Genomic DNA, 26,837 nt, shown 5'->3' on the forward strand with positions numbered 1-26,837 from the left:
AACTCTTATGAAATCGTCTTCGGTAGATGTTTTGTAGCTGCGATCTTCCAAATATCGAGGCACAAAATCCCTAAATGATGATTCTCCTACTACGAAAGAAATCATCCGAATAATGGAGGCTGCCTTCGAGTAAGCTACAATATCATAAATTTCTTCCAGTTGCCCTAGACTTGACACTGGTTTAGACATGGCACGTATTGCTGGAAGTTCGTCATACTCCATTGCCTCGAACTCTTCATTAACTAAAAACTGCTCCATCGGCCTCCATTCCGGATGTATCTGCTCGAGGATATAACTCTCCAAGTATACGGTGAAGCCCTCGTTTAACCAAACGTAAGACCACCAGTCACACGTAACTTCATTACCAACCCACTGATGTATTAATTCGTGTAAAACAATTTTCGTTACAGATTGAAGCTTTTCCGTTGTTTCAAGTCCTTCTCTGAAGGCGATTCTAGAAGTTCTGTGAATCGAGATGGATGGTTTAAAAACGCCCATTGTATGACCCGCTCCAGTATACTCACTTGAACGTAATTAACCCCCAGTTCTCCATAGCACCCAGTAAAAAATCATCGATAGTTACAATGTCAAGCTTCGACAACTGATACGGGCGTTTGAAAAACTTTGCAAGGTATTCGATAGCAGTTTTTGTGAAATTCAACGCGTATCCCGTCGTATTAACTATACCGAGCGGTGCGTGTGCTGCGAACTGCGAATCCAGTCGAAGCTCGCCGTAATCCGACAAGACAAAAGCGAATAAATAGGTCGACATCGGCGGCGATTGCGCGAAGATGGTCAAACTTACGTTTTCAGGATTGGTCCTGCGGGCGAAAATAATGCGTCAAATGACGTTCAAAGCATTAGAGAGAGAGAGCCGCTTACAAGTTGGTTCGACTTTCGACGTGCATATTCGACAGCACGTGCAGGTCTGTTGCGTGTTGCACCGAGAGCTTGAACTTTGCTTTGAGGTGAGGCTCATCATAGCAGGGAAAAATCCTTCTTGCGTAAGCTGCCGCATTGAAAGTTGATCCTATGAATCTAGAAAAAAATACAACATGGCATAAGTAATTTGAGGAACAATACGCAACATCGATATGAAGTGTTCAATTAACGTGATACAACCTTTCCTCTGTTGCTTGGTAGTATGAACTCCTGTACAAGCCTTTTAGATCGCCGGTGATAATTCCAGCAAACTGAATGTTCATGAAATAGGTGCGTGGGTATTCTAGAGGAGACTCCAGGTTGAAGCGCACAATTTCGGATCCATTTTGGTCCCCCCAGCTAGAAATACCCATTCTTTCTCCATTATGATCAGTCAAAGCAATGTTGGACAATGCCAGATCTTTCGCGTTCAGCGCTAGGACAGTCGTTTGTTGCACCGCTTCTAGCTCTATCTTCACGGAACCGGAAAACATTGATTCCTCCAAATCCACCGCCAATTCGATATCATATGCAATAGGCTTGGTAGCCTTCGGTAAACGAAACTGTTTTTCGGACTGTGCATCCACTGCAGCAATCAAGAGCACCGCTGCAGCACACTTCAACACTATGCACCAGCGCGACGGCTCCATTGCAACCGTTTATTAGTTTGGCAAACAAGTCACTACTACGGCAGTCTAATGGCACTGGCAATGTACCTCTGCTGATGTATTTAATTATCAATTAGTAGCACTGTTCTAAGCGGCGTCATTTTGTCATTCTGCCACTGATAAGTAAAATCTTTTGTCAAGTTTGTATTGCGGTTCACTTGACAAATTAACAACAATCACTCGAGAAACACAAAAAGCCGAACAATCCCACCGCCACCGGTGACACTTATCGATGCCGTTGCACTGATGTTCGAGTCGGCTATCTTCAGCAACAAATGAACACTAGCCGGCAGGCAGCCGTAATATCGCACGCAGTGTGTGAGTTTGTTTGCGTGATATCACTTACGACACGCGCAAAGATTCCGATTGTTCTGACCGAATGAGGATGATTTATCTCGGAACAAGTACTTGAAAAGGCTATTTTGTGCTGCTTCTCTTCCTCCTTGTGTGGGTTTCTTTTCTTACGCGCGAATTATGCGGGTACCGACCGACCGACCGACCCGGTCGGAGCGAAATTGATCTTTGCCGAACAGCAAGTGACTGCGTTTGACTGCAATGGATCGTTTTTTTTTTGTTGTTCGTTGCATGTAAGGTACAATCAGTTCAATCGAAGTGCATCATTTTTATTACAATTTATTGGGTGTGTGGATACTTGTAAAATAAGTCATAAAAAGTTTAAACATAACCGTAGAATCGATGGGTTGGTATAAAAGTATGGCAGGATTAAATGAAACAAAATTATCGAAATTTCCAAAACAAAAAAATAACAATAAAATTTATTTCATTTTCTTGAAATAATTAGAAAGTTCCAAAAGTGATCCTGAACATTTGCAAAAAAATAATATTCTTTTTAATAATCTACACAGCGTTGGAAATATAAGAAAACTATTTTCGCAGAGAATAGAATACATACAAATACTCCACGTCCAGCCCTGGACGGGACGTCACGATACGGCTGATTATTAATACCCAATCCACCACCAACAAGCCTATCAATAAGTTTCATTGTCCTATGGGAACAGGCGTATCTGCATAAATCACACTCAAAAGAAACGAAAATGGGGTTAAATAGGCTCTTCCAAAATAAGATTCGATTTAATCGTCAGTAACAGTAATCGTCAGTTTATCAGTAACTTCGTCCAAATGTTTTTAGCAAATTATTGAAGTTGAAGAATGCAGCATATTTTTACATTGAAATCATCTAAAAAATGTCCGATTGTTTTGTTGAATATTACCGCGCGAATAGAAATAAAGCTTTTCTTATTTTGAAAAGCATAAGCACTATTAGCACAGAAGTAAGAAATGCCAAATTTTATTTGCCCTGATGCCCTCGCCGTTAGGTAAAAGCTAAATTAAATTATAACCGAGATTGAAAAAACTGTTAAACTTGACCGCCGAAAAAACCGTCCGTCCACTGTTGTGGTAAAAATCCATCGTTCGTTTCGGTGCGGGGCTACGTGACGTGACTGTTAAGCGTAACATTTAAATAGTAGTCTCTTAGATGCTACCAATAAGATGCTTCCGATTGTTCTATATTTTATTCGCGATAAGGCCATCTCTTGAATCCTGCAAAAAAGGTTACTTTGGGGTACCATCACAGACTAGGTGAAAAAAAACTAAAACGAATACAGTCACCAAAACGAGAAGATTTCTCTTATCTACACATCTACATCGAAGAAGTAATCATAAATCATAACCTTGGGGCTCTGTAGCCGCAAGGTTACCGAGTCTGCTTTGACAAGTGAATGGTCGTGGGTTCGAATCTTAGTAGAATCAGGCCATTCGATGTCAAAGTGACTTTAGGATGGGTTTATTCCCAGGCCCCTCATCACCCTTCCTTCATGCTGAGTTCAACATTATCCCGAAGACGCTTCTTATGGTTAGTATTCTGGTATGAGGACCTATTGAGGTAATGGTTTTGAACCTCATGAGGACTCACCCGTTCTGACTATACCGAGGCGAAACAGGTTTGGTATAGTAGGACATGCATCGAAGCAAGGGTAAAACCCTCATAAACATAAACACGCATAAAAAAAATATAAGCTTATCGTTTACTTAATAACGATAAAGCACAGAAATGCAGTGCAGAATACAGCATACACCCGGGCAACATTACAATAGATCAATAATGTTGCGGACAAAGTGATAAGTCCATACAAAAAAAAAATCATAAAAATCTCAACATTAAAGATTAAACTTGTTAGGTGAATCTTATAATCTTCAGAGTTTTGCATTTCCCAACAGGCTGGACTCGATTATGTGGAGTCTTCAGTCGTTTTTCACTGTGACCGGTGTGTATAAGGTGTCGAGATTTGATATAGGACTTTGGTGCACAGCAGGGGCGTAGCCAGAAATTTTTCTTAGGGGGGGGGGTTACAAAAAAAAACATTCATAGCCTAACCTTGAGGACATTCAGCCCATTAAGCAAATGGGGAATTATTTTCAATCAGCATAAGCTATTTTGGTTTATACTTCGAGTTCTTCATTTGACAAAAAAATGAAATTGATATAAAAGAAGGTAAATGTTGAAATTGCGCCTCCCAGTTGACATAGTGGCACGTTGTATATTCAAATCTTGACTGGGAGAGACTATTAGAGTCAATAGGATCGAGTCCCTTCCAGGCGCGGCAAAAGTCGAGACAAGTTGACAGCTCAACCTGCATGCTTTTCAACATCGACCTTGAGAAGATGATCCGGCGAGCAAAATCGAAACGAGAGACTCAATTTTCAGTGAATGTAGCAAACTTCTTGGCTACGCAGATGACTTTGATATTGTAGGCCGAAACTTCGCAACGGCGGAGGCCATCTGCGCTAGACTGAAAGCGGAGGCTAGTAGGATTGGGCTAAAAGTAAATGCGTCGCAGAGCAAATACATAATTGGTAGAGGCTCAAAGAGACGAACGTGCACTTTTCGTGTACGATAATCGTTGGAATCGCTGGTGGCCGGGGTTAACACCAATAAGGAGATCTTGCGACGCATTTAAGAAGAAAATCGAATCTACTTTGTCGCAAAAGTCACAAAACGCTTCCATCCGCTAGCAAACGATAGCCACCGTACGATGCTGACAAGCATAGCATAGCATAAATAGTGATAATTGATGATAAGTGAAAAAGTGCGAATCAGCTATCTTGCTTTCTCCACAATTTCTCAACTTCCCAAACACAGACGACACACACAATCCAGCTACTGCTAAACAATCTCCGTTCGTAGGAATATCGCTTATTGGTGAACGTAGAATGATATAAAAGAGAGCAAACAAACATAATTTGACATTGCTGTTTTGAAGCGCGGTAGTTGGCCTTCACCATTGGTCGGCGATAAGGAAGCAGACAAGACGGAACACGATCAAACGGGACACAAAAGAGTTGGATAGCATCAAAACGATGAGCCTGCTTTTAGATTTTTGCCAGTGCTGTTAAACCTACGGACTTGTTCTATGGATTTAATGGAATTTTGGATTTAGGAATTTTCTACAAACCTTCTACGGATCATGTGCTCGATACCACGGTTTTCCATGAACTTAACGATGCAGCGCAGTGAATAATATTTCTTAAAAAACATAGCTTTGTTTTTTAAGAGCCGAAAGTTAAAAGTTTCTCATAGAGTTCGCCTGAGAAAAAGAAATTAACAGAACAGTACAAAGGCCATGGCTTTTACCTATCGCCAGGACAGGTTCACGTCTACAACCCGCATTGCGTTGGCTAAGCTGCGTCGCCATGCGCCTCTGGGTATGCCTCTTCTACGCAGTGTTGAAGAATTCACAGCAGCAAAAAACTCAATGAGATTTCAAGTACAAGAAATTTCAACCTTGATCACAAGCGCAAAACTCACATATGAATTTCTCTCGCTGTTATACGCGATATCTCTGTTGCTATGCGATGTGAACCAAATTCAGCTGTGAGCATTTTGCTTCATTCTTCCACAGCTGGCATTTCATACAACGAACCAGAGAGCAAAAGAGAATCTACCATCAGAGAAAACAGCAGCAGCGAAAAACGCAGCACACATTCATGAACTAAGATGGCAAACATATTGGCGGAATTTACATTTTTCCTTCGCGGGAATCGACATTTTCTTAACTAGAAAGTAACAAGCCTAATAATAATTAGATTTAGTTTAACTTTGCGATTTATTTAGAGATTCATTCTCTCACGCTCACTCACAGCTACGCATCGCACGAGAAAATGCCTATGCTGTTCAACAAGAAATTTGTATGCATATGTGCATAGCTCCGGGTAGCAGTTGAAGCAAAGCAGAATGTGATCAAGCGGGAAGAAATATGTGTGAGTTTTGTGCTTCTTGCTATGAAAACAGAAAAACACACGCCTGATTTTTTTCTGCATAGGATCAAACTGACATTATTCACAGTTGATTTTGATTTTTGATGAGTTTTGACATTTAGAATTTTTACCATCACTGCTTCTACGTTGTCCCTGCGGATTTCAGTCGAGTGCTTCTCTGCTTTTTTTCTTAGCCATTAATGACATCGACTATGGATATCCAGTTGTTAAGCCACCAGGCAAAAAGCAAAGCCATGGGTATAAGCGTCCTTAAGAACTTGACCCTTCTTTATCGACAGACTTCGCATCCGGTTATTAGAGCACAGAAAAACTAGAGGGCTAGTGTAAACATCCTATAGACTCAATAGCGGCGGCGCCCAGTCGAGATTCGAACCTACGATGAATTGCTTGTTAGACTAGCATGGTACCCCGCGGGCAAGCCACCAGGCACAAATGATATATCGCAGGTAGCGATTAATAAATAGTTGCGATGTCTCCGCTGAGAAGCACAACGTTTCGCAGGCATGCAGCAGTACGGATTTAACATTTGAGTTGAAAATTTGGGGTTTCGTATGAGAGTGATCTGGTTCAAGTGCCAAAGCAAAGGCACCCCTGGCATTCCTGATGCGTTTGGCTATATCAGTCTTGGTAGCACCATCTACTGTTGTCTGGCTACCAAGATATTGAAAGGCGTCCACTTGCTCAACTTGTGGTCCCACTACTGTGAAGTTAGTGCGATTGCCAGTATTCACGTTAGTGCGATTGCCAGTATTCACTAACATAGACCATCTGTTGAACAGCAAACGTTCAGAAACACAACAAAAATGCTATGAAAAGATGATTAAAATACGAAGAGAAGACAGCGAAGGAACGGCGAAGAGACGGTATAATGACGAAAAAATGTGACGAAAATATACGAAAAAGTTATACAATGATGGCGAAAATACATTAAAAAGTTGACAAAAAGACGACGAAATATGACAAAAATACAGCGGACATAACATGAGAATACAATGGAAAGACTACGAAAAATAGTGATAAAAAGAAGAAAAAAAAACATATTTAAAATGATAAAAAAGACCATCAAAATGCGTCAAGAAAGTGATACAACACTTTAAGAGACGAACAGATGTCGAATATTCGAGGGAAAAACAACGATACAACATCGAAAAGACCGTGAAAAGATAAGATTTTTGTTGTCTTGACAGCAAATATGACGATGAAAAAATTATAAAAGGTGACGAACAGATAAGAAAAATGGCGAAACGACAACAAAAGCTAAAACGAAATAAAATAGATGACAGAAACGGTAAAAGCCACTTTATCAAGCGACAATAAATGCCAAAAAGACGTCAAAAACGACAAAAATACGATGAAAAAATGACAAAGACCATCGAAAGCCAATAAAATCACTACAGAGGAATGGAAAAAAGGCGTTGTCGCCCTACGAGGAAAATACAACCAATAGATGATTGGAAGACAGCAAAATGAGATAACAAAAAGACAGCAAAGTAAAGCCTTGGGTTTGAACGTTTTGAAGACATTAACTCCTCTATCGACAAACTGACGACCCTTTTTATCGACAAATTTTGCAGCCGGCTGTACTCTAGTACAGAACAATTACGGAGCTAGAGCAATGCTCCTGTTGACTCTAGCAGCACCGCCTACTGCCTACGGTAGTGGTTTTGTTAGTAAAACATTCGGGTACCAACCGAAAAAGCGTGGGTGCGAGCCTCACCTGCCAATGAACGCCCCTACATATTGTTAGCCTATATATCGAAATTTTCTAGTTCATCGAGTTTATCATTCTTCGCACCAGACACTTCCTAACTCCCAAAAAAGACTCAAATAGCCTCTAAATAGTATCATAACATCTGAAGAATCCAAACCCATCCACTCCATACTGTGCGAAACGCAAGAAAAGTTCAATTTGCTCAATTCAACATAAAATACATAGTAAAACCTAATTAAACCAATTAAAACTAGCTTAAAGGCCGGGTAATAAACTCAAGAAAACATCAATTCATTTAAAAATTTGATGCAATCGATTTCATATCGTGAATAATCCACAAAAGATCCATTCCATCCCCATGACATACACGACAATGCTCGACCACATGTCGCAAAAGTCATGAAGAAGCCTTTGGAAACACTCGAGTGGAATATTTTACTGCATCCCGCCGTATTATCCGAATATTGCACCTTCTCATTACTAGTAGTTTCGATGGATGCAGTACGCAAGTAACAATTAGGGTTTTATTACACTCTTATGATGGCATTTACGACCAAAATTGGTCATGAAAACCGTCATAAGAGTACAATAAAACTCACATTGTTGCCTCTAGGTATGATCGCAGGTCACCGGTTCACTTGTATCGAAGAGATCAAAAATTTGCTCAAAACTTAAATCACCTTAAAAGACAACATATTTTTTCTAGACTGATTTATAAAATTAAATCTGAGTCTGATAATTATGTTTTTGGTAGTAAGCAATGGACTACCAAAAAATTATTTTGGAATTCAATTGTTATGCAATAACATACTTTTGTGTTCAATTGTGCAATAACATACTTTTTTGACCACTAACTTAGTAATATATATTTAAAGTCCACGCTTGTGCACCGAATCAAATATAGACATTGAACTAGTCGATCCGCAAAAAGTACCTCATGGCTTCCACAGCTTTTTTCTTCATCTGATTCTACTCGAACTTTTATAAAACTATCGAGAAAAAGTAACGTCGTCAAACGAGCGCCAAATCCTTCAGGCATAAGCTCTACACAAAGAATCGACCGATCCGTCGACCGATCCGTGGGTTGTATTGAAGCTGTGAATCTTTTACAACCATTGTTCAGCCATGGCCAAGATTTCTAAAATGCAGTCAAAATAAGGTAAGGAACGAGTTAAGCAGTGTTACCTATTTTAATCAGTTGAACATAAATGAGCCGAAAATGCACTTTTTTATTCATTTTTTCAAAATCTTTTGATAGGATCATCTTCACAAATCACTTAACCATACATTTGATTCACACAAACACAATTTACTGGGTTCTCGACAAGAAATATTATGAATTAAAAATTGTTGTCCAAAAACGTACATTTTTCAGCTGCTGAAGGCAATCGCCACCTCGCTACTAACGAATCCATCACATTTTCAGCATTGATTACAACCACTCTAAAAGTCAAGCACTCAATTGTCACATACCATATTATTCACTATCTTTTTACCTTTGTTATACTATAACAAAGGTTTAAAAATTGGTCGAAAAACACGAAATTGATCCGAGGCCCGGAGGGCCAAGTCACATATACCGATCGATAGGGTTCGACGATTTGAGCAATGTCTGTGTGTGTGTGTGTGTGTGTGTGTGTGTGTGTGTGTGTGTGTGTGTGTGTGTGTGTGTGTGTGTGTGTGTGTGTGTGTGTGTGTGTGTGTGTGTGTGTGTGTGTGTGTGTGTGTGTGTGTGTGTGTGTGTGTGTGTGTGTGTGTGTGTGTGTGTGTGTGTGTGTGTGTGTGTGTGTGTGTGTGTGTGTGTGTGTGTGTGTGTGTGTGTGTGTGTGTGTGTGTGTGTGTGTGTGTGTGTGTGTGTGTGTGTGTGTGTGTGTGTGTGTGTGTGTGTGTGTGTGTGTGTGTGTGTGTGTGTGTGTGTGTGTGTGTGTGTGTGTGTGTGTGTGTGTGTGTGTGTGTGTGTGTGTGTGTGTGTGTGTGTGTGTGTGTGTGTGTGTGTGTGTGTGTGTGTGTGTGTGTGTGTGTGTGTGTGTGTGTGTGTGTGTGTGTGTGTGTGTGTGTGTGTGTGTGTGTGTGTGTGTGTGTGTGTGTGTGTGTGTGTGTGTGTGTGTGTGTGTGTGTGTGTGTGTGTGTGTGTGTGTGTGTGTGTGTGTGTGTGTGTGTGTGTGTGTGTGTGTGTGTGTGTGTGTGTGTGTGTGTGTGTGTGTGTGTGTGTGTGTGTGTGTGTGTGTGTGTGTGTGTGTGTGTGTGTGTGTGTGTGTGTGTGTGTGTGTGTGTGTGTGTGTGTGTGTGTGTGTGTGTGTGTGTGTGTGTGTGTGTGTGTGTGTGTGTGTGTGTGTGTGTGTGTGTATGTAATGATTTTTTCTATCGCCTGTTTCTCAGAGATGGCTGAACCGAATGGTTCGCTATTACTTTTGTTTGAAAGGTGTTATTGTCTAGTAGATCACTATTGAGTTACTTCGTGATACGACGTTTCGTTTAAAAGTTATAAGCAAAAATGTGAAAAATACGTGACACGGGTTTCTTCGAAACTACATGACCGATTTCATCGATCTTAGTATCAAATGAAAGCCCTTATTAAAGGTAAATTGTTCAGGAATTTTTAATTGAAAACAAACAAGTAGTTTAAAAGTTATGCTTAAAAAACCTGTTTTGACAAGGTAATAATTATCGCCTGTTTCTTAGAGATGGCCAAACCGATTTATGCGCTATTAGTCTCATTCGAAAGATAATATATCCTAATAGATCACTATTGAATGGTTTTTTGATTGGACGTTTAATTTGAAAGTTATGAGCAACCGTATACACCACACCAAAATTAACAATAATTTATAATGATTTTAACCAAGATAATTTACCTAATTTCAATTATTTTAATATCAAACGAGAGGTTTTGACACTACGAATATATATGCAAAATTTCATAAGAATTGGTTTTACCGGTTAAAATATATTAACCGTCGAACACTCGCGCCAACTTTTGTAACACAGTTACTCGCACTCAAAATAGCCCCAAACCAAAGAAAACGTGTGCACTAGAGTTTTGACTGGGAAAACTTGGTTCTAGGTTTATCGAACCTTTGGAAGAGTTTCTTGAAATTGAAAGCTCTATCGTCTGGTGAAATTTAAATTTTTATTAATCCCCCTAAAAGTGAAATAAAAAAAATATTTTTCTTCAGTGTCAATATAACACATTGATGTGTTCTACAAAGTTATAGAGCATATTATTACAAGAAATTTTGCTAAAGATAGTAACCTTCTATCTCTGCAGCGAAGATAGAAATATCTTATTTATTGTATATGAATTTGTAAAATCAGTTTTTCTATTTTTGCTCCTTTTGTAATTGTTGTATGACTTTTTCATGTACTACAAAATTGTACAAATAGTAAAAATACACAACTTTGCTGAAAATAGTATACCTGTATGTTTGCTTGTTTAGGAACTGTAGAACTTTGATTATAAAGAATACCCTAATTTTGACTCCGAATTACTCGACTACCAGCAGACGGATACATTTTAAACATTTTACATTTGCTGATAGTTTTGCTGCATACATTTTCCCAACAATTTAAATTATTAATGCATTGAATAATTATGACGTTTTGCTCACAATAAGTTTGTTGAAGAATATACGTTAGTTAAACAACGATTTGTAACTTTACAACAATATGGCGTTGAAAAACCTACACGTGTTGTATAAAATACAACAGGGTGAGTTCATAAAAATTGATGAAAATTATTCAAGAAAACTCTATTGATGTGATTCAAATAGAATGGCATTACAGGAAACTATGCATAGTTCAAAAACCTATAAACTAGACCTTTACTAGACAATGTATATGCTAAAGGATAAGATTTCCTCTTACAACTTACTATTATTTGCACTTACTCAGATTAATAACAACTTACTTATCCTTACTCAGCAATTTCATGAAAAAAGGATCCATCGAAATTTAAAAGTGTTCCTATTTTGTTCAAATTTTGCAAACTTTTTCAATTTGCAAAAATTTTATGTAAACCAGCACACTACGCAACGATAACTAATAGATGAATTATGTTCCGAAGACGTGTCGATTTCTATCTCAAATAGCAAGTAAGACCGTATAACAACCCAAGTAACACTTGCAACATGTTTTTTAGAAAAATATTCAGAAAACAGTTGCATTTAAATTATAAATAAGTTTCATGGAAAACAAGATGTTATAAAAATGTTTTATTTCTAACGCCGATGTTTTCAGCCAGAATGACAGGTTAAAGTTGCATTTCGGTTGTAAAGCTAAGTTTTTATTGAACATTTACAACTGAGTATTCGCGTTGACGAACGTAAGCTGGTGCCACCTCCAAAAGTTTACTGTAGGGGTGAAGCGGAATAGGGATTTCTTAAAGAGCGCAAGAGATCGCAACATTTTGGCAGATTTTCACCCACACGTACATACGGCCATTTCTATGAGTGTGCAAGAGATCGTTTAATGCCGTCAACGCGAATTCGCGACTACGAAAGTAAAAGAGATTTCTAAGCCTGTTCGCACTCACACGAAACTCCATGCCAAATTGTCAAAACTTACGTGAAAACAAAAGCAAAAATACTTCCTTCTCTTTTTTTCTCACACAAAAATCAAACCAATATCAGCAACTTCGTAGTGGCGAATTGCCGGCATTGAACAGCGGCGAAGCGATGACAATGAGTACAGCACAGATCCATAACTTTGACACATTTTCGCAACATTGCAATATTTTATTGAGCTTAAATGCTCCAATTTATGAGTATTCTGGGTATTTTTTGAGCGCAATTTAAGTTCATTCACAAATAAAAATTAACTGTGAATCAGTTGTAAGTTAACGCGAAACAAAATGTATACAGTAAAGCTTTTTATTGGTTTCGAATTTTTCGGTTATCGGTGTGCTCATTTGAACGCAATCTTGTATAAACATGGCCGATGACTGCGCCAAAATATAATGCAATAGATCATTATTTTTGTGTCGTAGAATGATTTTATATATACAAGGGACATATAACATAATTAATATAAAATATCCCACCGGTTTTCAAAGAGATTAGCATGTTTTGTGAGATTGTCAAAAAATGATATTTATTTCGATTCCACTCAACTTTTGCTTATAAAAGTAAATCTTGAGCGCATCAATTTTTCGGAAGTAGAATGGCAAAGTTCACGATAAATTTAAAATTGCACTTTAGTTTGGGTTATTTGAAGGCTACAATGTTGCTTTGAGTGATTGATGAATTACCGAAATATAACTTTAGCCATTTTATTTTGCGAAAAATGTCTGTCATTATTTGCTTGTAAATGTAAATATAACTTCAGGGAAATATCAGAAAAAAAAATTCCTGTCAACAGCGCGATTAAGCTTTTTAGTTGGTAGTACAAAAACCATGCAACGCATAGGCGTCACTTTGAAATATTTCACAAACATGTTATATTTTAGCTCGTTTCTTGCGCTGCTTCAGTGTTAATCCGATCGTAATTAAGTATGTGGAAACGAAAGGTTAGCAATTCGATTTGTTTTAAATCCGTTGTCAATTCTTATTTAAAACCAAGTGTGTTACTTGGGAAAGGTTCCTTTCACCACTAGGTGGATTAAATCGGGTTTTTCTATTATCTAAGGCTTTGTCTCTAGCCGAAAGTTTTATTATTTTCTAACAAAACTGTAAACAAATTCTGAATTGACGGAACCTGTTCACCAGTAGCAGCAGCTGCAGCATAGCTGATGAACTATCGTGTTGCCAAGACATTGTTTCGGTTCTGGAAATAAGAATTATAGGTTTGAAATTAACTGAAACCTCCAATGGTGAAAACGTTGTTCAATACTTTCAAGAGAAATGTATGTTCATAATTATTTTTTCTTTATTAAAAACAACAGAAAAGACAGCTTTTTCAATAATTTTCCCAGATTTTCTCAGTGATTTAATGAAGCAACGATGTGTTTCAATGTTATTTGCTTTGACAACACTGTTCGGAGTCGGGCCGTGTGTAGTGCTATGTTTACCTCTTTTGTTCTCCCACCATCCTTATGAACAGCGAGTGAGACGTCAAACTCGCAGTTTCCCATAAGAACATTAGAGAATAAAAGAGACGACGAATACCGTTTGCCGAACGGTGCGGTGAGTGTATGCCCCGATAAACAATTTAGACAGATGGCATTTTACACATCTATGCCGATTACGCATCAGATGGCGATTAGTAGGTCGCGGATAGGAACGCGAACTTACTGAATAGGGGGAAAAGTTCGGGGGATTTTTTATGGGAACGTAAAAAAATTCAGATTTCAGGATTGCTTAAAAAAGCACCTTGCGGGTGAAAATATGTTCGGTCTGATCAAAATTAGTTCCACCACTCCAACTTTTAAAGCGAAAAATCAAAAGTTTAGCTCAACAATAGTATCTTCCGATAGTAACAGCTTGAAGAACTAAAGATAGCAAGAAGATTGGTATGCTGATATCCCCCACTTAGTCAACCCATCGCTTGTAATAAGGTAAAATAATCAGTGACCCGCTTAGACTGCTTAAAACTGGTTCTTTACCCTAGGTACGTGTTTCGGTGTTGAAGCTCAAGCAAGCAAATGGTAGATTGCTGTTTGTGAGCTCTTTACGCGGGAGTATAGCGAGTATATTCCTGCTCGCTATTGGTGATCTAATGGTGTAGTAATCAATTCCAGTCAGACGACGATGGACCTTCTGGACTTTGGCTTTTGGACCTAGTCAAGTATGCATGGGCCATAATAGAGGGTTACGACCACCTTGTCTAGCATTAAGACACGATGTGATAAGTACGGCGAGAATCATGTGGATGATACCTGCGTAAAATATGCTTAACAGTTTCTGTTGTGGAGACTTCACGTGAGGACTTGCTATGCTCCACTTGTAAATTTTGCGGTGATAAAATCTGACGATCCACTCAAGAGATCTTCTCCAGAGAGGAAAAATGTTTCTTTGCTTTTCTAGAATGCGCTGGAGATATCCCGAAGCTATTCCACTTACCCCAATACCTACATAGGAAAGAAAAAAAACGTTGCAAAAGACCAAAGCAAACTTCTCTAGAACCTGCGATATTCAATTCATACTGTTGGTTCATTTTCATCTAAGGTTCAGCCAGAATACGAACTTCTGAAATTTTCAGAATGCAAATTTCTTATCTACCGTTAGAACGTTTTTGAAGCGAATGGTTGTAAAATTGCCTCTCCTTGCAGTGATTGTACGTCGGTCGAGGTGGGGGATTTAACCAACATTTTGCAGTGGAACTGCTCAAGTATAAAACTATAAACTGTATCTTTCAAAATAATGTGTAATCATTTTAAATCATTTTCTCTTTGTGAATTCTTACCGAATTCTAATGTTTATCTCAACTTCGAGGTATGAACGAGGTATCTATAGAGAAATCCGTTTGGGGATCAAAAAGTGCTATTCTTTGCTTTTCGAATTAACGTCCCATCTATCCCACACGCTACGTCTGAAAGCTCGCAGCTTATGGCAACTTTGATGTACATAAAATTTTCTTTCACAATTTGTTAGAACAGGTCTTCACCCCGCGTTTTCCGGGGATTCTTACAAATTATTGCACAACTATTTCTTATTCGACCTTGTCATTAGTCACTACTGGTGCAAAACATGTCTATAGTATATGTAGGTAGAATCGCTAGAAAACTTTTCTAGTCAAAAGGCGTATTTTTAATTTAAGTAAAGACTGGCAGTATAACCTGATATGTCTCGGTGAGTTTTTGCGGGCTTTTGTTAATCACTGCTTCCGATGCTTCATTAGCACCTGGCTGGTGACCTTCCAATTGGACACTTCAAACTTCGCAGTTAATATCAATAGTGGTCGTCAAACTATCAGGATTCACAAAAAGAGCTGAAGTGAAAATCTAATCTGAATAATATTCGCCAATATGTAAAAATAGCTAATGTTTTAGAATTAAATTAAAAAAAAAATCTGAACGCTATTCCATTTTCCTCAACGGAAATTCCAGTAATCCGGTTCCCTGCCTCCCCTACACGTTACCTAACGACGACGCGACGAGCCGCTAAAGTGGACAGCGATAATCATCGTATTTTAAACAATGCAGAGACCGTACAGAAAACAAGTTTTCAGAGAATTCACTCCCCGGCCGTAGAAGAGCATTTCGCTTACAGGTTAGAGCGCATCAACGTCCAGTCCACCTCCAGCTCTCAGTCAGAACCGTGCATTGACTCGATACGGGATTCCTACCGCGAAAGGAACAAAGGAAACTATGAAGCTGTGGATACTTTCAGTAGTGTTAACAATCATTCAAAATGGTATATTTAATATATAAATAAATAAGAGAAATTTATGGTTTACAAAACTTTCTTCAACAGGACTATGTCAATCAACCAACAACGCAATCAATTCTCATGTGGTAAGAATACGATGCTTTAAGATTTCCAGAAGAGTAAAATTTCCAAATGAATAGATTCAAATTGGTATAACGCAATCGGATGGAACAGTGAACTTTTTCTGCGGCGGTTCCTATATCGGAGAAAAATCAGTGGTTTTTGGTGCACATTGTACAAACAAGCATGGGTAGTAAAACATATCGAAAGGCACAAGAATGCTTGTACATCAAAGAGCTTTCATGTTATTTTCCCCCCAGGCGCCTACCAGATGTGGTTCAGTTCGGAAAGACACTTCAGCGCACTTTCAACGTTCCCATCGAAAACGTTACCGTCCATTATCGGTACAAGCCGCAATTCGATTACCACAATATGGCCGTTGCTCAACTGAAACAGAACCCACAACTCGTATCTCGAGAAGCCATCAAGCCGGCTTGTATCTTAAAGTGGCACCCCAAGTCCAACACCGAAGTACAACTGATTGGAACCATTAACGAACAGTTCGAGCAAACAAACCTACTGGCAGTCGGTTCCGACAAATGCCACGAGTACTACAATCCTAATCGAAAGCTGCGGTTTGGGGTACTGCTGTGCTGTTTTTGTGCCAAAAATTCCTACACAGATCGTTGCACGGTACAGTTACGGGACATGTCATAATTCGAATTTATTTTAAAGCCATCATTATTCTAGGATCAGCATAGTTCACCGCTACAGATAATTCAAAGGCGCTCCGGGAAGAATATCCCCTATCTCGTTGGACACAAATCGGTGGGAAAATCCTGCGGTACAGGAGTTCCGGCAATTTACACGCGCTACGGATCGTACTATGAGTGGCTGGAGACAGTAACCGGAATTAAATACAACAAAAATGGTAACATTATTTTATAGTGACTTTTTTTAAAACAATATAAAAACAATTGTTTATTATTCTTTTAGCGTGCACATCACGGTACTAACGTTTCGCTAAAATATTTATAAAACAATACACTACGTAAGTCACTGACAAGCAGACAGAGGCGAGTAAGATCTGATGGGATCTCGCAATTAAACTGTGTGTTTTACGTGAATCCCACGAATGCAGTGCCAACAAAGAGATGCTAAGTTTGTCAGCCTCAGCTCTAGCTAATCTGTCGAAATCTGATCCTGAACGCGAGAATCGGTGCAACCGATTAAATATTTGTTTTGGTTCAGGTTCAAGCAAACGAAAGAGTGTTGTCAGCGCGTGTTAGATTTCGTTTCTTTTTAATTGCCACTTTTCATCCGTAATACAAAACATCTTATGTGCAGTTGCTTCTAGCGTTAAACGATTGTGACATGAAAAAATCAACGGTTGCCATATAGTTCGTGAGACTATACTTGCCAGCAAAACATACAGAAATACTTAAGATATGCACCCAGGAAACTTAATTGATAAACCTAACTGTAAAGTTCGTTACGATAATCAAATTACTAATCTCTCTGCGGTCATTGACATACTTAGTCCTATGAAATACCTATTTAAATAAATACTCAAAAAGATTTTTTTTTTGTAAAAAGTCTGAATTTTACCCAAGTTATTTCGCAATTCGCAGCAATGTAAAATACGGAATCGGGAAGACATTATCTTATTTTTATAACGGTAGTTTTTTACAATCGACGGAGGGAACGAGGAAAGAATGTAATGAAGGTGTTGGTAGTATTTCAGGAACGACAAAGCGTGAAGGGGTAATAGCAGAAAATTAGCTAAGGAAGGATCATTAAAACAATGCTTATAAAGTTTGTATAGCATTCCTCTTTACCCAAACTGGGGGATCCGCGGATCGAACTGAGCTATAATAGGAGACAATTAGAATCAAATTAGAACCCGAACCCCAAGAATGGTAGTGGTAGCAAACACAGTATCACAGAACCAAACAATGCCAGGATAGTAGTTACCCATTCATGCGCAACCCAGCATTTCGATTCGAGATCGGAAGGCATTGGAACCGGAATAACAAACAGAATATCGCGGTCTCGCGCAAGGAAGCTGTACAGGAAGTGAAATACCAGATTGTAAAAAGAAACGAAATAAGAACCGATAATTGTTACTCCAATGATCCTCCCGCAAACTAATTTTCCATTTTTGCCCTTCACGTCTTGTCTCACCTTAGAGATATTATCAACAGCTTTGTTTCTTTACTTTCGTCTATAATGTTTTTCGTCTGTTGAAAAGACTACTGGTATAAAAAAAGATACAAGTCATTCCAAAAAATCGAAAAATGCGAGCGTCACGAAAAATGATAGATTTTGGGCGCTAATAGCTCAGCGGTTTTCCGATCGATTTTCAATATTCTTACACCAATCGATTAGAAAATCTTCTAAGAATTGACCCAAATGAAGAAAAGTATGGATTCTTGATGTTGAACTATTGAAAAATTGAAAATAATAAACCTGTTTTACCAGAATTCTCGCTTCGTGATTGGTTGGAAGATTCTTTGCAATGGTCTAAACCTATACCAATTTGATATCTGTGCTTGGGAAGTAAGCCAAAGCAAGTGACAAAGTTTCCTCATTTCAACAAGATTTCTTAACATCGCGATTAAACCTAGACCATTTTGATGTCCTTGCTTGGGAAGTACGCCAAAAAGAGTGACGAAGTCCCCTCGTGCCAACAGATTTCTTACGAACGCGATTAAACCTAGTCCAATTTGATGTCTGTGTTAGGGAAATGTGCCAGAAAAAATGGTACAAGTTCGTTGTCCCAACAGATCGCAAATTCTTTACTGCGAGACGATTAAACCTAGGCGAATTTGATACCTGTGTTGGAAAAATGTGCTACAGCTGTAGTGTTCGGTTATAATACGACTCTGTATGAATACGCATGCTTGCCGTTTCATTAGAAGTGTAGTGAAAAGATGGGCTGTTGATAAAATAGCATTGAATTGGTAAAATCCCTTCAACGTGGAGAACCATAGGTAATAAAAACAATCTTTAATTTCTGTAAGGTAGCAGGAAACCAATAGTTTGTGTTTGATTTTGTTAAATTGTTTTCAAATGCACAAGCTTTAAGAGAATCGAACGTATGCAATGTTACTACTTTGATAAATGTTACATTCAACTAGGGCTGTCTAACCGGTAGTACCGGTAGTACCGAAACCGGTAATACCGACCAATTTTTGGATACCGAAATACCGGTTTTGGCAAAGCAAAAAACCGGTATTTCCGGTATTTTCTAATATCTTAGTTTTTTCAAACTCCTTATTCGAAGAAGAACTAAGTTTGATGGAAGATTGTAAAACTCATAGAAAAATGACATTCTGCGACTACCAACAATGAAGAAGGTGAAGTTGTAGGTCAAATAATTATAGCTCTTGAACCCGTTTAAGGCACAGTAGAGCATCTTAGCCGTAAAAAAGTTTCATAGTAGTCAGACGTCGCGTTTCAATTTATTTTTGAACAACTTGATATTTAAAAGCCAGCAAATTTTTCGAAGTTATAACTAATTTAGGCAACAAGATCAGGGCCCAGCAACGTCACTTATAAGTGATTTTTCAAATAGCTACTCAACAATGAAGTAATAAAGCTTTAGTTTCGACTGAAACAACGCCTCTCCGTTTTAAAACTGGCTTCAATCAGCCTCAATAAAACGGTTTTCACTTTATAATGTCGACCGATTTTAAAGTTTCGTTTGTCAAATCAAATGTCTATCAAATATTCAGTAGAAGGCTAGCAACTTTGAATGCAATTGAATTGAATTTAAGTACCATTTCTGACAATTTAGCAAATATTATAATTAACCTACTCAACATCGACAAATCGTGCCTGACTGTCAATCGTAGTCATTTGAAATAGTCACCAACTTCAGCTAAAGCTTACCTAAAACGTTCTGTTCATCACATGAAACAAATCGCTTCATGTACCTATAAAGCGAAGGTAAGAGAAAGTCAGCTTCATTTAATTGTTTCGAGGATGCCGAGCCCTAGTCAGAATACGGGAATATTTCCGCTTTTCGGGCATTCTTGCCATTAAAGGATCTGCCAGGAAAGACTTTGGAATATTTTTCAAGTATTTCGAGTGATACATTGATCAAAAAAGCAGATAAAATTTCCAAGCTCTGCGAATAGTGAGATTGATAATAGAGAAGAAAAATGTCTGTGAACGATGATGAAGAGGATGACGCTATGCAAGGGTTCTGCTCTGGGGATGCAGGAAAATTCGTGAAGAGACAATAGGAGTCCGGGGCATTTAATATGCTGGAAGCTACATTACCGGGACATTTAAAAATAGTTAAAAGCAGGTTTCCCTACTATAAATTTGAATAAATGAAAGAAAAATTCCTGATGCGCTTAGGGCCGTTTGTCAGACTTCGATGAAAGCAGAAATTTTCGTTGGAAGCGCTGGCAATAAAATCTAGCAAGGGAAATAAATCACTAAGCGTATTATATCTGCTTAAATTCTACTTTGCTAAGGAACAATACTGAAACTAAAGATTGAAAATAGAGACATTTACTGAAAAACATTGACATTTCTATTGATTCCGAATAATCTGCCAATACCGGTTTTTTACCGGTACTACCGGTATTTTCTACGCCAATACCGAAATACCGGTTTTCACCAAAAGCACTCAATACCGACAGCCCTACATACAACGCATGTAGCATGTATACATGAAGAATCGAATGATTACAAGCATGAATATAGGAGACTAGACCACTGCGACCAGCATTTAGATCTATTGTGGTATACAAGCATGAATACATGCTACTATCACTACAAAGAGACTTACGTAGTCCTGCGTCACCTATATATGCGGTCGTGTCTTGTACACAACCCCTCTGATTTTTTGTTTTTAAAAAAGCATTGTTGCTGGTACCAACTACGAATTTATGCTCCTGTTTATTCTATGATAAGCCCTTTGTTTGTTCCTTTTTATTATATTCACATTGCTTTTCGAATACACTCAAATCTCATTTTACGTCCACTATTGGAGGGACGTAAAAAAATCGGTCGTAAAAAAAGGAGACGTTATTTCAAATTTAAGACGTATAAAAAAAGACGTTATTTTGAATTTCCCGACATAGGGCCCTATTCTCACCATCACCTCACTCACCTCACTTCTCTCACGCGCCATATTCTTACAGTCACCTTCACCTCACCTTATAGGTCCCATTTGATTTACACAGTCACCAACGTCGGCGGAGTCACCTAGGTGATTTTCAGAAACGTAAATTGTGCTCTCACCTAAAAAGTTTAGATGAGGTAACTGTGAGAATAGGGCCCATTACCTCATGGTATTTGACAAAGACGTTAACTTAAATTTTGGACGTAGAAAAAGAGGACGCTAATTCGAATTTTTGACGTCAAAATAGGAGACGGTAATTCAAATTTTTTACGTGAAAAAAGGGACTGTAAGTTGAAGTTTTGGCTGTAAAAAGAGGAACGTTAATTCAAATTTTGGACGTGAAAAGAGAGGGCAATAATTTAAACTTTGGACGTAAAAGGGGACGTTAATTTAAACTTTGGACGTAAAAAAGGACGGTAATTCAAATTTTATGATATTACCTAATGGTATTTGACAAAGACGGTAATTCAGATTTTTGGACGTAAACAAAGGACGTCAATTCGAATTTTGGACGTCAAAAGATAGGACGTTAATGCAAATTTTAGTGGTAAAAAGAAAAGACGTTATTTCAAATTTCTTGACATTACCTCATGGTATATGACAAGGAAGTAAACTCAAATTTTGGACGTAAAAAGAGAGGACGTTAATTCAAACTTTGGACATAAAAAAGGACGTTAATTTTGAATGTGAAAAGAAAAGACGTTATTTCGAGTTTCCTGATATTACCTAATGGCATTTGACAAAAACGTTAATTCAAATTTTGGACCTCAAAAGAGATGACGTTAATTCAAATTTTGGATGTAAAAAGAAAAGAATTTATTTCGAATTTCCTGACATTACCTCATGGTATTGGACTAGAACGTTAATTCAACTTTCAGCAGTAAAAAAGTGACCGAAAAAAGTAATTATTAGTTTAGTTTAGTTTATTTGCTCACAAAAAAACATACAAAAAAAATATTACGTAATGAATGAACGTAAAAAGAGATTCTAGTGTACAACTTTAATTCAGTAAATCACCCTTATGTTTTGTTTTGAACATTTCAATTGTTTAAAGAGCGCTACGATAAAAAATTGGTCGACTTAAATGTGACGCAATTTTATTAATTTCGAATACATTTAATTTTTGGTATTTACTTTTCGGCTATCAGACAAAGATGGCCTAGAAACAATCCTTTCTTTGCCATCCGTTTCATTACAAGTAACAACAAAACACCATGCGTGTCCATTGCTCATTAAGGGGGCGTAGTACTTTTTCAGCTTAAAAAAATCGAAATTTTTTTTATTGATTATTTCGAAAGATTAACATTTTGACCATATGTGTTTCAAGTCATTTCAATGAATTCCAAAAATTGACAAAGTTACAGCTATTTGTATCGCGCATGTCTGGAGCGATTACACGGCGAATAAAAAGTTCAACGTCGTTTTTCTCGAAACCAGGTTTTGAAAGTCGGTACCATAAATATCTCAAGAACGGCTCAAGCAATTCTCATGATTCTTTTTTTGTTTTAAAGCCAACAAAATTATCTAGTGTTTGACCCATCCTTTTTTTGATATTACTATTTTTGTATTTTTTAGAAATGTTTAGTCAATTTTTTCGACTAAAAACCTTACTTTTATGTTTGAATGTCCGCCATTTTGTTATGCGTTCGAATTTTAAAAAAAGGATGGGTCAAACACGAGATAATTTAATATACTTTCATGTCGTTTTGGAATTTTTCAATTTGGATAAGACCCCCAGCGCCAATCCATGGTACTGCAAATCATGTTTTTTTCGAACGATCATGTTCAAGGAGCCGTAGGGGAGAGGGGAAGAGGTTCACATATGCGAACAAAATTGTAAATATTAGTATAAAGTGCAATGTTTGGAATGCAAAAAACCCGAATCGATTCGCTTTTCAGTTATCGAGAATAAAATATTTGAAATTAGGCAAAAAATATGGTGTAAAAAGTACTATGTCCCCTTAACAACTTTGTATTTTTAAAAAATTGGATTTAAAAAAATAAAAATTAGACATTTTTGAAATTATGACACTGCAGAAGAGTCTCAGCCTTTCAGAAAAAATAAAAAATGGAGATTTTTTAAATACATGAAAGGAAAGAAAAAAAATTGTAACCAAAAAACAATGTCAACTTTGGAATAGGTTACATTTTTTCTGAAAAGCTTTTATAAAAATCTTTCATTTTCTACCAAAATTGTTGAAATCAGTTCGAAAATTATGATTTTTTCAAAAGCGAAATTTTGGCAAAATGATGATTTTAGGACCACCTAGAATAAGAACGAAGCACTTTAAGCGGCGCCAAACAAGAATACACTTGTCTGTTTTCTGAAGTTCTGAAGTGAGTTTTCTGAAAAAAAAACCTGTACATAAACTTGTAACAACTCCGATTTTGTTACAATTTAAATTTTTACTTTTAAAGTTCGACAGATTTTTTGCATGGAATTGCTTTATGATAAGAAAGCGGCTCCAAATAGCGACAATAAACAAAACCAGACAGCCTAAACACGATCCCGGAAACTGTACACAACAATATAGACTAAATTCGTTGCGCATGGTTATCAGGCTTGGTTTTGCTCACCAGATCAAGCAATCTACTTCTCATAACAGCCAAGTGCTTTAACTTTTTGCGCAATCACTTGCTCTTTCACCGAACTCATCTTGCGCAGAAGGAGCACAATTACAGGCAGAACTAATCTTTTCTTCACCCACTGGAGACAAACAGACTATTTGCTCCATATGACCGTATCCCAAAGAGAATAGTGGACAGGCATTTATATGGACTGAAACGATTTGCTTCGTGACCTTGAGAGTAAGCATTCGGTAGTGTTTCGACGCGAAAAGAAAGATGAAACAAAACCGACGCTCATTCGGGAGCAGAGCAGAGTAGTAAAGCGCTACAAAATAAAAAAAAACTCGTCGCTTGTCGGTGAAGGTAACATCCGACTGACGGAGAGCAAATCGAATCGTCTTCTGCACTTTGCCAGTTTGACGCCGAAAATTCAGATTTCTTTTAGAACACGGCAGAAACCTGGTGGTGACCGATACTTAAACCTGCGTCAAAGCAAACTTCAAACAATTTCCTTGGCAGGAGCCTTATACAATTGTGAAAATGTGGCAGATATTTTCAAACACATAAAAATGGAGAAGTTTGCTGGGGAATATCTGATGTGACAATGATGTGATGTGGCTTTCCTGCTCGTCCTATGGCTAGAAAAGCAACATTTTCAATAAACCGGGACCGTCAACCAAGAAATTTATATGAACGAGTGACACTGGAAAAACCGACTGCTGGCTTTCCTGAAGTAGCATAATTGTCCCGTGCTGTTTTGGCCAGATTTGGCTTACAGGTTGTACCTAACGATAATAATCCTCCCAACCCGGGGACGCAGCCAGCCGTTAGTGTAGGAAAATGGCAGGGATAGTGCTATGATTCTATTAAATCTAATAGACCCCCCCCCCCCCCCCCCCCCCGTTAAGATTCTAGTATAGGACGACTGGTTTGTTAATTCAATGTCGTGCCTCGAAGGGCAATTGGAAGGCTTGCTTTTTTGTATACTAATTGAACTTTAAAATGAAACATAATTTGATTCATTCAATAACAAATTTTAATCAGTTTACGCGTATGCTTGTGACTTAGCTCACAGTTTGACGCCAAATCCCGTCTAATGGCAAAAGGCCGTTTCATTTTCAAGGCGAGAGCAAAGAGCTGGGAGAACTTATTAGAGTCATCAATCTTGAGTGTGCTTACATAAAGACAATGACGCGATGAAGTCTTGACCCCCCTGTAACTCCCCATATAGGAGGTGTCTGGGAACGCGTGGTCCGCTCAGTCAAGGAAGCTTTGAGAAAACTGCAAGACAATCTGCTGACGAATGAAGTATCGGAAGACAGTCATCATGGAAAAGAAAATCTCGCGACCACTAACGAAAGTGTCATGGGACGTAAATGAAGCGAATGCACTGGCTCCGAACCACTTTCTTCGGGGACCACCATCTGATCAAAGTAACATAGCTATTCTATCACAAGTCTAACAAACCAGTCGTCGTATGTTCGAATTTCGGCTGGGCGGTGTATTTGCTAGAGTCAGTAGGACCACTGCACTAGCTCCGTAATTGTCCTATACTCTAACAGCCGGCTGAGAGTCTTTCGATAAGGAAGAGTCAAGTCTCAGTAAGTCGTTTAAGCCTTAAGCTTTTTAGCTATTCTATCTCAACATCCTTCTGAAGTTGATGTTTAATAACATACACTCTCATCCGACACCTGCCGCTTTTGTAACTCTGAACCTGAAAGTTCAGCGCATCTGCTCTGCAATTGCGGGGCTCTTGCATTATCAAGGCTCAACTCGTTCGGAAGTGTCCTTCTTACTCCATATCAGGTATGGAGCCTAAATCCCAAAACGGTCATTGGCTTTATCGACCATGTAGTACCGAATTGCGGCACAGGACTACAACTATCCGCCGCAACTCCATCAATAGGTATGAACAGTCGGTAAACTTTTCTGTGTTTTTCTCTATCAATGACGTTTAAGAAAATCTGCGTATATCGTAATTTTTATGACTGTGTGATTGTTAATAGTATGGGAAACCATCATTAGGACGACTGTATTCTGTTGATGTTGAATTAATAAATAGCAGTCCATAAGCTGTGTACAGCAGTCCGGCCACAAAACACGATCATTAAGAATGTCGCAGTGGCCTTTTTACACAATGCCCTTCTGGCATATAAAAAAACGTACACTGGGTGTACAGAAAAAAAATTGACAACGTTGTCAGTTGAGTTGCAGAAGTTAAGGCGAAAACAGTCAAGCAGCTACGCTAGATGTTTTGTTCGTCTTATTAGCTTAACCACGGAGCGAAGAAGTTGGACATCGTGAGGCACTTCGTATCCACCGGATAGTCGATCCGGCATTTACCACATCCCCCCACCCTAAACGTCTGATTTAAGGAAAATTTGTTCCAATGGGTTTCATCTTTTGTAGTTTCTGTACGTCGACAGCCAAAATTGGTTCATTTTTTAGTGCATACGTTAGGATTTTGGCCTCTTATTTATTACGTGATGTTGTGAAGTGTGTGTGTGTGGTGAAACACTTGGAAAACTCCAGAAGAAATTTTTACGGGTTTCTCGTTCATCGCTAATTTCATAGCATAAGTAACTCTTGGGCGAATCGTCGTAGAACCATGATCTAATTCTTAGAAAAAAGTTTTCATGTTCGACGATTCAACTGCTCGAAATTACTCAGAAAATGCCTGAGAATAAAAATTATTCTTAAATAGGATCAATTTGCGACACATTTAAAAGGTTTGCTCATGTTCGTAACAAAAATCATATTCCATTACGACAGCTGGCTGCTGCATACGGCTCATTTCAACATTTTCCGATTTTAGGTTATAGTCCGATCCTCAGAAAAAAAAAAGACAAAAACATATACCGCCCGAAAGCGAAGCGTTGTGGCAAACTGGTTGCATTATGTTAAACCACAACAGATCTGTATTTGAAACAGTAACATAAACACAATAATTCTCAAGCATAACCGCCGAATGGAAACTGCCTATCGAGCAGCATTTTCCGAACTCTAATCGGCCTGACATTTGATTGCTGCCTTCCGACAAGAATTTCCTCTGCCTAGGGTACGGTTCCCGGTAATTTTATATGATTGCCCTTTTTTCACGCCATTTTCGCCTTCCACTTGCCCTTCTACATCATCCTTCGCCCACTGACACACAAGACTGATTTGCTCGCCCTTTAGTTGCGCGGTGAAACCAAAGCCGAAGGGAAATACCATCAGGAAGTTTG

The 26,837-nt window shown here is 38.3% G+C and overlaps 3 protein-coding genes across 4 annotated transcripts in view; 1 reads left to right on the top strand and 2 right to left on the bottom strand.

The window, feature by feature from the left end:
- The window catches only part of LOC128743604 (serine-rich adhesin for platelets), a 374,341-nt gene that overhangs the window by 59,691 nt on the left and 287,813 nt on the right, over nucleotides 1-26,837 (bottom strand). The window lies entirely within an intron of this gene.
- Nucleotides 521-1,684, bottom strand: LOC128743605 (aminopeptidase A-like). The gene is made up of 3 exons (XM_053840209.1): nucleotides 1,123-1,684; nucleotides 883-1,038; nucleotides 521-821 (listed from the first exon to the last, which is right to left on the bottom strand). The coding sequence occupies exons 1-3, from the start codon at nucleotides 1,569-1,571 to the stop codon at nucleotides 521-523; spliced, it is 906 nt and encodes a 301-aa protein (XP_053696184.1). The 5' UTR covers nucleotides 1,572-1,684.
- On the top strand, nucleotides 15,795-17,466 carry LOC128743606 (serine protease snake-like). Its single transcript, XM_053840211.1, has 6 exons — nucleotides 15,795-15,890; nucleotides 15,951-15,991; nucleotides 16,046-16,155; nucleotides 16,226-16,598; nucleotides 16,656-16,836; nucleotides 16,902-17,466. The coding sequence occupies exons 1-6, from the start codon at nucleotides 15,845-15,847 to the stop codon at nucleotides 16,919-16,921; spliced, it is 771 nt and encodes a 256-aa protein (XP_053696186.1). The 5' UTR covers nucleotides 15,795-15,844; the 3' UTR covers nucleotides 16,922-17,466.

This window comes from Sabethes cyaneus, chromosome 3 (genome assembly GCF_943734655.1).
Source record: "Sabethes cyaneus chromosome 3, idSabCyanKW18_F2, whole genome shotgun sequence".
Classification (NCBI taxonomy): domain Eukaryota; kingdom Metazoa; phylum Arthropoda; class Insecta; order Diptera; family Culicidae; genus Sabethes; species Sabethes cyaneus.

Coding starts and splice junctions, on each gene's coding strand:
- LOC128743605 (XM_053840209.1), bottom strand. CDS start 1,571: ATGGAGCCGTCGCGCTGGTGCATAGTGTTGAAGTGTGCTGCAGCGGTG. Junction 1,039..1,122: donor TACCAAGCAACAGAGGAAAG/GTTGTATCACGT, acceptor ATTTTTTTCTAG/ATTCATAGGATCAACTTTCA. Junction 822..882: donor GTCGAAAGTCGAACCAACTT/GTAAGCGGCTCT, acceptor TTTCGCCCGCAG/GACCAATCCTGAAAACGTAA.
- LOC128743606 (XM_053840211.1), top strand. CDS start 15,845: ATGAAGCTGTGGATACTTTCAGTAGTGTTAACAATCATTCAAAATG. Junction 16,156..16,225: donor CATTGTACAAACAAGCATGG/GTAGTAAAACAT, acceptor TTTTCCCCCCAG/GCGCCTACCAGATGTGGTTC. Junction 16,599..16,655: donor CCTACACAGATCGTTGCACG/GTACAGTTACGG, acceptor TCATTATTCTAG/GATCAGCATAGTTCACCGCT.